This window comes from Mercenaria mercenaria, chromosome 13, assembly GCF_021730395.1.
Source record: "Mercenaria mercenaria strain notata chromosome 13, MADL_Memer_1, whole genome shotgun sequence".
Classification (NCBI taxonomy): Eukaryota; Metazoa; Mollusca; class Bivalvia; order Venerida; family Veneridae; genus Mercenaria; species Mercenaria mercenaria.
Window position 1 is genome coordinate 70,448,360 of NC_069373.1, and position 10,782 is coordinate 70,459,141.

At 35.5% G+C, this 10,782-nt stretch overlaps 1 protein-coding gene across 1 annotated transcript; it reads left to right on the forward strand.

The window, feature by feature from the left end:
• Positions 1–2,071: 2,071 nt before the first annotated feature.
• On the forward strand, positions 2,072–10,782 carry LOC123529670 (uncharacterized). Its single transcript, XM_045310105.2, has 6 exons — positions 2,072–2,206; positions 3,435–3,539; positions 4,877–5,023; positions 5,456–5,620; positions 9,291–9,438; positions 10,701–10,782. The coding sequence occupies exons 1-5, from the start codon at positions 2,164–2,166 to the stop codon at positions 9,428–9,430; spliced, it is 600 nt and encodes a 199-aa protein (XP_045166040.1). The 5' UTR covers positions 2,072–2,163; the 3' UTR covers positions 9,431–9,438; positions 10,701–10,782.

The following is a 10,782-nucleotide window of genomic DNA, read 5'->3' on the forward strand; positions in this document are numbered from 1 at the left end:
TTCAAAGTTAATGGTGAAAACTTTTAAAGCTGCACTCTCACAAAGTTAATGGTGAAAACTTTTAAAGCTGCACTCTCACAGTTGAACAAACAGTGCAAAACCCATATTATAACTTGCTGCGGCACCGCGAATCTAAACATAACTTGCTGTGTATCGTAAATTCAATTTAAGGATATGACAATGACCTTGTCTAGAACGGTACATCCCTATATGTAACGGTGATTTAAAATGGCAATACATGATCTATATTGTATTTTTAATAACCCTTTAGAAGTCGAAGAGTAATTGGCAGGGGGCTTAAACTTACTGAAGGCCAATAATGAATTTTTCATGCTCGTTCATCCGTAACCCCACTATGCTCGTTTTCATATCATGTGAAAATATTTTAAATAATTATTAGATTTTTAATTTTCGAAGTGACGGATACATTTTTTGATAGGATTCAGATACTTGGCTTTTTTACTCTGAAACGCTCGAAATTCGCTCTCCTTTGACCCCGAGAAACAAAAATTTTCCGGGGAAGGCCGCTTATCCCCCACCAGCAGGAAGGGTATGCCCCCTCCCGCACCAACCCCCATCTTGACCCCGACCCCCGCTGGGAAAATTCCTGGATCCGCCTCTGAAAGGTATGACCAGTGTGATCACGTTAAGGGCTGGTGTCTGATAAAGGTATGACCAGTGTGATCACGTTAAGGACTGGTGTCTGTTTATGAACCTGTGATCAAAAGTAGCCCCGCCCTTGGATCACCAGTACATAGACTTGTCTGGAAAACAAACGTTTACAAAACATGACACTGAGTGTGTGTGTGTGTGGGGGGGGGGGGGGGGGGGGGGGGGGTCAGAGTTGGACCTACTTCCTGCAATACATAGATTTATACAGGAAGAACTTTAAAAGTCATCTTCCCTGAAAGCTGGAACTTAGACATTTGGTATTAACTAATGGATCGGTATCAATTCATTGCCCTTCAGGCAAGTACCAAGTGACCAGTTAAGATATATTTAGGCTAGAGAACCTTTTGTTTATACTTTACCGTATCTTATAACAGCTATACATAGAGAATATTAGGTTACTGTCTGATAAATTTCAATTTATTAGTGGAGTTGAAGAAAACATATTAGGCGAGGCTCTGCCTAGCCTTATATTTTTTTCGTAGACGAGCCTAATAAATTTTTGCTACTTCATATCTTTTTTGAATTATGACAAAACATTCGCGAAGAAAAGAAAGCGACAAGTACAGTATGCATGACCTTAATAAGTGTATGTGTGTGCGTCACGAAGACGCTTATTTTCGACCCTTGATGACGATATAACTTGTATAAAGTGATAAGAAAGTTCGCACCATTAAGGAAATTTTTTATCAATTTATTAAAATGAAATATTCTGACGTTAAATCAAATATATAAGAACATTCTTTGGTAGCACAGAACTCAAAAAGCAAAAGTAATATCAGATTCTTTCTGACCGAGAGGTAATGGAAAGTGCAAGTCCGCTCGCACCCCTAGCACCGGCTGAAATAACTACATTATAAAATGCATCATACAGAAGGACCATATAATATGACAGTATGAAGTCAAAGAACAGAGAGACATTAGCAGCACTTAAAGACTGCTGTTGTCATAGTAAATAAAACGTGTAAGAAAATTCTTTTGAAGCGTAGACCGGCAACAAATTTTTAAAAATTTTCACTGCCCGAAATGATTTAAGAAGGCATAGCTGTCAGAATGAACATAAAAGCAACGTTACGTTTCTTTTTTAATTGTTTAATATGCAAGTAGCCATTACCTATCTCCGCGTTTTATGTCTATGAATGTGTGCTTGTCTTGTGCAAGTCCGCGTGCTGCGGGTTTGGCCTTTAAGAGGCCGCGTTTTTGAAAAGTGGATTTAGCTGTTGGATATTCATCCTCGTTTTTTTCAATTAGAAAGTGTGAACTTTCAAACAAAGAGTGCGAACAATGTTGTTCGTGTGGAGGCTCGACCACATGGTAAAGATATGGATCAAAACACCGAAACTGAGCAGGTGTCGAGGCTTACGCACTGACATGTCAAATCTGTGAGGTCAAAATAATCACGATAACCTGACAGATGACAACGAAATTGCCCTACTTCTTTCCTTTAAATAAGCAAATCACAGCGGCCCAATCATTGTCTGGGATTGAATACACATGATGGCATATCTACAAATCTTCGTTCTGGCTGTAGTGACAGGTAGGTTTTTGGAGTTTACTTGCTTTTCATAATGCTAATGCATGAATGCTTGAATTGTTTGGTTTAACGTCGCACCGACACAATTATAGGTCAAATGGCGACTTTCTAGCTTTGATAGTGGAGGAAGACCCCAGGTGCCCCTCCGTTCATCATTTCATCACGAGCGGGCACTAGGGCAGAACCACCGACCTTCTGTAAGCCAGCCGGATATTCATTGTTAGGTTTATCATTTCAAAACATTTGGGACAATTTCACTGAATTTTCATTCAGTGTTACATCAAAGAATTAATTTCAGGCAAATATTGTAGATTTTTTTGAAGTATAAAATACCAAATATCCCTGAATGCAATTTTTCGTTTTTCCACTAAAGAATGTCGGAACTTATTTTAGTTGCGTAATTCATTTTTTTTTTTTTTTTTTTTTTTTTTTGCTCATCAATTTAAGGTGCTAGAGGGTACTGACAGTATATGACTTAATATATATATCACCAGTTGCCAATGGTGTTCTACAGTAACTGATTTATTTCCCGGTATTATTTGACGGCAATGTCATGATTACAGATGTATTTCCACAGTAAAAAAAGATTGCATTGACTTTGGCAGTAGGTGCAGATAGGAATAGTCGGTTCCAAGGGAACTGTTTAGGTAGTAAAAAGGCTCTGTCGAAATACAGAGTAAATAGATAAATAAAATCAATCGAATGGCTTTTTACAGCTGTATTTACTTATAATAGCGCATTTAAACAAAGAGCAGGAAAACCACTGTGGAACTTTTGACCCTGCCCCCAACCCCGAGCCCAAACTACTACGTTCCTGTATAACCTTTTTTCATCATCATTGTATATCTCTATGGACAGATAGATTGTTAGAACAGATGTTGTTTGGAGCACTGGGACATTGATGCAAATACACCGGAATGAAGATATATTTTAACTGTTGTAACGGTTAACCCCATATTTTGAGAAAAAAATCTAACAACACCAAATCATAGAAAGAAAGGGTTGTTTTATATGAAAATTGAACAGCATATAAAACATGTATATTACTCTACAAAGCAATTGTCAGTATACTGATATATACTTTGAGTTCCGGAATAGGACTGCATAAAGGGGTCACACTTTCGGACAATTCAACGCCTTTAAAAACTCATTTTCAAAGAACTGTTATATATCTTCAGTTTATACAGTAAAGATTTTTATATAACCGCTGAACAAAATTCTTTGTTTTCAGTTGCTGTTTTGGCACAAGATTGTGACCCGGCCAACTGCCCATCATGTCCCAATGGAGAAGCCTTTTGTGATCATCATGGAGGCTGTCACTGCCACCATCACGTAGGTATGTTAATGTTTGAATGCAGTTTATCGACTCTGATATTCTTAATTATATAATAACGAACTGTTGATAAAATGTCCATTGATGCTGCGAAAATTATTTGACTAACTGATTCCACATCGGCGTTGTTTATCGTTTTAATTTCAAATACACATAATGACAAAACCATCCGCTACTTGCATTTGAACAACGAACTGTCTTACGTGTTCTTAACGCACGTGCTTTCAAATCCTATGGCGATGTTACGTATGCATAGACCTTTCTTTCTTTTTCTGTGTCAATATAAAAGTTTAATTGTTGCTATAGTATACTCTTATTGAAATACCAAAACTATTTGCCCAAGTTCCGAAGGACCGTAAACCGACATGCCATTCATTAAGTGTCTTATTACATGACATAAAAAACTAATTTCCAAGCTCCTTGCGTATTGACTTTAACACGGAAAACTTGTGTTGAGCTATAGACCGGTCCATAGAATTCACACGCAATATAAAGAGTCATTTTATAAATTATAATTTTATTATTCAGATGATTTCACATTGACCTTATAGTTTTTGTCCGAGGATGGTTGTCTTTGCCCCAATAAAGATGACCTATCAAAACGCTTAATTCCGTATTGGCCCTGATTTGTTTAAATTGGCTCAGCTGAGTTCCGTATTGGATCAATCTATTTTATATGATATGCACAACTGATCTGAGATTGTGCCTGATATTGTACAGTTAAATAATAAAGAGATGCTTTTTAAATTTGAATATTTGTTAGTGAACCATTTTGCAGAAAATTATTTGAAACGAAACAAAGTTGCATTTTTACTGTGTTATGATCTTCTGATTGAAAGTAGTACCACATGCATATATAATATTATGGATTATATATACAGGCATAATTATTGTAGTTCTAGAATAAACACGAAATGAGAATTTTGGAAATGACAACGATTATTTATGTTTTTTTTTATATTGCGATTAATTAAAGGCGTACGCTAGAATTCCCTGTATATGAGATGGGCGAAAATTTTCCCAATAACAGAATTTCTTTAAACTTTGCATATTGAAGGACAATCATCTAAGAAACAAAAAAATGCAATAAAAATCATAGGTCACCGGATTCGAAAAAGAGTTATCTGCCCTTGAAAACGTCATTTTTGGGGGAAATGCCGTTTTCAAGGGCAGATAACTTTTTTCGATACCGGTGACCTATGATTTTTATTGCATTTTTTTGTTTCTTAGATGATTGTCCTTCAATATCCAAAGTTTGAAGAAAATCTGTTATTGAGAAAATTTTCGCACCAAATTCTAGCATACGTCCTTAAGTCAGTTTGAAATTTTTTCTTTATTAGCACGTGCTGCTTCACACTGCACTACAGACAGTGACTGCTCTGGGACAACGTGCGGACATGGTGAGAAAGCCATTTGTGAGACTCTACATGGGTCAGGTGGAGGCAGTGGAGAAAATGGTTGTAAATGTGTACACCACAAACGATTAGGTTAGTTATCCTTGATGGAGTAACTCGTGTTGGCCAGTTTATACTTTCTGACCCTCGTGTAGTCATCGCGGCGTGACATTTCGAGTCTGAACATATAAAATATTTTGTGTCTTGTTTTCTGAAATCTTTTATGAAAATTAAGAAAAAATGGTACTACTGAAAACGCATTTCATACAAGTTTAAATGATATAACATAAAAATAGGTGAGCGATCCAGGCCCTCTGGAAGTAATTTGTATTAATTAAGATTTCAAGTTAATTCTGGAATCAAAGTAAACATCAGTGTCCGTGTAATTTACATGGTGTTTCTGTTGTGTTTTGTTTTCATTGCAGGAATGTCCATGTCCTATATAAATAAAATGACTGTGATGTGATTTTGCTCAATTCCATTTAATCCAGATACTTAATTTTCACTGACTTTTCCCTTTTGCAGTTACTGTTACAGAAATCTGCACAACGGCCACAGATTGTTCTCAGTGGGGATCTAGTAACTGTGCAAAGAATGAAAAGGTTGCTTGTGAAATGGCACATGGCACAGGTGTTGGAGGCGGAGAAATGAACTGTGTCTGTAAATCATCACACAAAAGAGCCGCCACAGGTAATCATAGTGACCATTATGTTTTATGATTTACATAATTTTTTCAAACTAAGAAATTACTTCCATAGATTAGAAATCTTAAGTATCAGTTAAAACAATGAGATTTAGTACTAGATGGTGTTTATTCAAAGCCACCTGTGAGTCTCGTGAATGTGTGCACGTTAGTCACGGAAGGGATAAATATGATGTAAAATCGATGGGATTTTACAATAATGGCTACGATACGCTGGTTCCCGGACTTTGTAGAACAATAATTCTAGGGGAGATATCCAGAATAGACTACGTGAGTGTGCAAAAACATACGAGAACCCATTTTCAATGGTACGGGAATTTAACTAATTCCTTGTGTTAATTCCTTCCTTATATTGTAATAAGGTCATTACATGGAAATTAAATTCTCAATAGACTGTTATTACTTTTCATGCGAATAGTCATATATTAGACATTTGAGTTCTATAGATTTAAAGCCTTCGAAGTAAGCTGTTGAAAAGTATTGTTCATGGAATGATTATATCGCGAGTTTATACAGTAAAGATTAGTTTCTGCCTTTTTAAATTTTTGTTTTATTGCATTCGAAGATTGGACCGAATGCCCATCTGTCAATGAGAAGCTTTTGTGATCATCATGGAGGCTGTCACTGCCACATACGTAGGTTGTTAATGTTTGAATGCAGTTTATCGATCTGAATTTAATTATATAATAACGAACTGTTGATAAAAGCCCATTGATACTGCGAAAATTATTGACTAACGATTCCAATCGGCGTTGTTATCGTTTAATTTCAAAACACATAATGACAAAACAATCGTCTACTTGCATTTGAACAACGAACTTCTTACGTGTTCTACGCACGTGCTTCAAATCCTATGGATTTAGTATGCATAAACTTTTTCTTTTTTGTGTCATATAAATTTAATTGTTGCTATAGTATACTCTTATTGAAATACAAACTATTTGCCAAGTCCGAAGGACTAACCGACATGCCATTCATTAAGTGTCTTATTACATGACAAAAATACTAATTTCAAGCTCTTGTATTGATTTAACACGGAAAACTTGTGTTGAGCTATAGACGGTCTGAATTCACACGCAATATAAAGAGTCTTTTATAAATTATAATTTTATATTCAATGATTTCACATTGACTATATTTTTGTCCGAGGATGGTTGTCTTTGCCCCAATAAAGATGACCTATCAAAACGCTTAATCGTATTGCCTGATTTGTTTAAATTGGCTCAGTGAGTTCCGTATTGATCAATCTATTTTATATGATATGACACTGATCTGAGTTGTGCTGATATTGTCAGTTAAATAATAAAAGATGCTTTTAAATTTGAATATTGTTAGTGAACCATTTGCAGAAATATTTGAAACGAAACAAAGTCATTTTACTGTGTTATGACTTCTGATTGAAAGTAGTACCACATGCTATATAAATTCTTATATATCTGGATTATATATAGGACTAATTATTGTAGTTTAGAATAAACACGAATGAATTTGGAAATGACAACGATTATTATGTTTTTTTTTTATGCGATTAATTAAAGGCGTACGCTAGAATTCCGTAATGAAGGGCGAAATTTTCCCATAAGAATTCTTTAAACTTTGCATATTGAAGAACAATATCTAGAAACAAAAAATGCAAAAAATCATAGGTCAGGATTCAAAAGAGTATCTGCCCTTGAAAACGTCATTTTTGGGGGAAATGCCGTTTTCAAGGGCAGATAACTTTTTTCGATACCGTGAGCTATATTTTTATTGCATTTTTTGTTCTTGATGATTGTCTTCTATCAAATTTGAGAAAATCTGTTATTGAGAAAATTTTCGCACCAAATTCTAATACGTCTAAGTCATTTGAAATTTTTCTTTATTAGCACGTGCTGCTCACACTGCACTACAGACAGTGACTGCTCGGGACAAGTGCGGACATGGTGAAAAGCCATTTGTGAGACTTCTGGGTCAGGTGGAGCAGTGGAAAATGTTGTAAATGTGTACACCAAAACGATTAGGTTATTTATCCTTGATGAGAACTCGTGTTGGCAGTTTACTTTCTGACCTCGTGAGTCATCGCGGGCGTGACATTTCGAGTCTGAACATATAAAATATTTTGTGTCTTGTTTTCTGAATCTTTTATGAAAATTAAGATAAAATGGTACTACTGAAAACGCATTTCATACAAGTTTAAATGATTAACTAAATATAGTGTACGATCCAGGCCCTCTGGAAGTAATGTATAATTAAATTTCAGTTAATTCTGAAAAGTAAACATCAGTGTCGTGTAATTATAGGTGTTTCTGTGTGTTTTGTTTTCATTCAGGAATGTCATGCCTATATAAATAAATGACTGTGAGTGATTTTGCTCAATTCCATTAATCCAGATATTAATTTTCACTGACTTTTCTTTGCATTAGTTACAGAAATCTCAAACGGACACAGATGTCTCAGTGGTGATCTGTAACTTGCAAAGAATAAAAGGTTGCTTGTGAAATGCACATGGACACGGTGTGGAGGAGAAATGAACTGTGTCTGTAAATCAACACAAAGAGCCGCCACATAATAAGTGACCATATGTTTATGATAATATTTTTCAAACTAAGAATTACTTCCATAGATTAGAATCTTAAGTATAGTTAAAACAATGAGATTTAGTACTAGATGGTGTTTATTTCAAAACACCTGTGAAGTCTCGTGAATGTGTGCACGTTAGTCACGGAAGGGATAAATCATGATGTAAAACGATGGGATTTTACAATAATGTGCTATACGATACGCCTGGTTCCCGGCACTTTGTAGAACAAAATTCTAGGGGGAGATAATCCAGAATAAGACTACAGTGCAGTGTGACAAAAACACTACAAAACGCCATTTTCAAGGCTACTGGGAATTTAACTTAATTCCTTGTGTTAATTCCTTGCCGTTTATATTTTAATGTAATCCACATCCACACTTGCGAAATTTAATATTTTCTTCTAATGATCTGACTTTATTTAAAAACTTATTTCATGCACGAACTCACTTATCTAGACATTTCGGTATCTTGAAGACATTTTCAAGTCCGTCCCGATTAAAGGCGAATTCGGTTGTCCAAAAATATGTCCCATGGAATTCGAATATCGATCGCGAGTTCTTTCAGTACAGGTGCCAAAAGAAGGTTCTGCCTTTTTTAGCATTTTTCATGTTTATTCATTCTATATGATTATAATAAATATAATGCTATGCAAATAATGAATTATAAGAGATTATTAAATGACTCCTTGTATTATTCGCAGTTTTAGGAGAAGAATTCTATAAGACATAGTCGTAATACATGTTTATATAACTTTATGTATATTTATGTGGAATAAATATGTTTAAACTAATCGCCGTTGTATAGTTTGTGTTATAAGACTGGTTAACAGTCAACACCAAATTTCGCTCAATTACAGATTTTCAAGTTTTTGTGAGGATAGGCCGATTTTGACTTTCTGAATTTACCCCTTTGAAGGAAAAAATTTGAAATTTTCTTTCTGGTGTCATGTAATAAAACCTTGGAATCTCGGGCAATAGATTTGACTACTGACCGGCTGACTATTCTCTAACACGAGTATATAATGTAACTGATAATAATATTCTACAAAATAAGGAATGTGGAGATTAGCTTGATGTCGGGACAAGGTTTGTTTGCAGGATGTTGCAATGCAGATGACTGTGATGCTACATCGCTAGGCTGTGATCCCCACCACGAGGTTGCATCTTGTGTACTGGCACATGGTTCGGGAGGACAGTGTTCTGAAAACACATGTAAATGCAGTGCAAAACATGGCTAGAAAAACAGGTTGGTTAGATAACAAACTAAAAAGAGACATAGTTCATATAGGTCTGGTACAAATAATAGCATACACATTCAGTAATAGAAGTTTAATTATTACTTACTTATTTATTACATTAACAGTGAAACACAATTGATTCTTTCTAAATACGCCCCTAGAAAAAAGTGACTTATACCACAACCAATGTATTTTATACACGGATATTAACATTGCTTCTGCACTTTATCTACTGCGGAGGCACAGACGTGAATTTCTTGCATACCTGAGTGGGATTTCTGGTGTTGAAAACTCCATCTTACACCCCGGGTTGTAAGATGACTCTCGTGCTGTAAATGACGTATAACAAACTACATCTGTACTGTATAGTAGATTTGTGTAGTAATAATTATGTTTTACGTAAAATCAAATACCTGGATATTTTCTTTTTGTTTCTTATTACATCTTCCTCAATTCAGAAAACGTCATTTTACGGAAATTCTAGCATAAAACTGCTGTTCTTGTCACTTTTCGGGAGTGTTTTAACAGGAGAGAAAACGTGTGTTACCAGAGAGATTCTCGCGCTCACGTGCTGTTATAACACCTTTTTATATATGCGCGTTCCGTTGCAAAGCGTAAAGTCATTCGGCCCCAAAAACGGATAATTCAAATCGAAATAACGTTAAAGTAAAAAAAAACAACTCAGACATTCCCGCGCATTTCGTGGAAATTTAATGACGTTGAGTGACATTGTATTCATTTATCCGTTTTTACGCGTTTTATGCTAGAATAGCGTTAGCGCATGTTTATTTCGTGTTATAACATCTGCAGAATCCCTCGGGATACGTTGGTACCCTAGAATCTGCAGAATCCCTCGGGATACGTTGGTACCTTCGCCCTAACGGGCTCGGGCACCAACCAATCCCTCGGGATTCTGCAGATGTTATAACATGAAAAAACATGCGTTATCACTACAAAACATAACGTTTCATTGCAGATGAAAGCAAAACTGGAACTATTACGTTGTGTTTGTCTTTGTAACGCCATAGCGTACTTCCTGTTTTACTGACGTATAGTTCCCGCGCTTTATTAATGCGCTTTTGTAAGAAAAAGGTGCTATAAGAAAGTAATTTGTTTGAATTTATTTTTACTATAAATTGTTGACTATGACATGCAAGAAAAAGATTCAGTCACTGGGCTGTACGCGTGAAGACCTATGACCTCAAATTACTTTATACATATTTCATTCGCCAATGCGACTTCGACTGATATTTTCTTTTTCTTATTTCAGGTTGATTCACACATTGCAATTTCAAGTGATATACTGACTTCACACTGTAAACGTATTTGGCTAAATTAAAACACGAATTGTT

What these genes read in the sequence shown, in the direction of transcription:
- LOC123529670 (XM_045310105.2), top strand. Translation starts at nt 2,164, where the DNA reads ATGATGGCATATCTACAAATCTTCGTTCTGGCTGTAGTGACAG. An exon ending in CGTTCTGGCTGTAGTGACAG is followed by an intron (nt 2,207 to 3,434) that starts GTAGGTTTTTGG and finishes CTTTGTTTTCAG; the next exon opens with TTGCTGTTTTGGCACAAGAT. An exon ending in TCACTGCCACCATCACGTAG is followed by an intron (nt 3,540 to 4,876) that starts GTATGTTAATGT and finishes TTTCTTTATTAG; the next exon opens with CACGTGCTGCTTCACACTGC.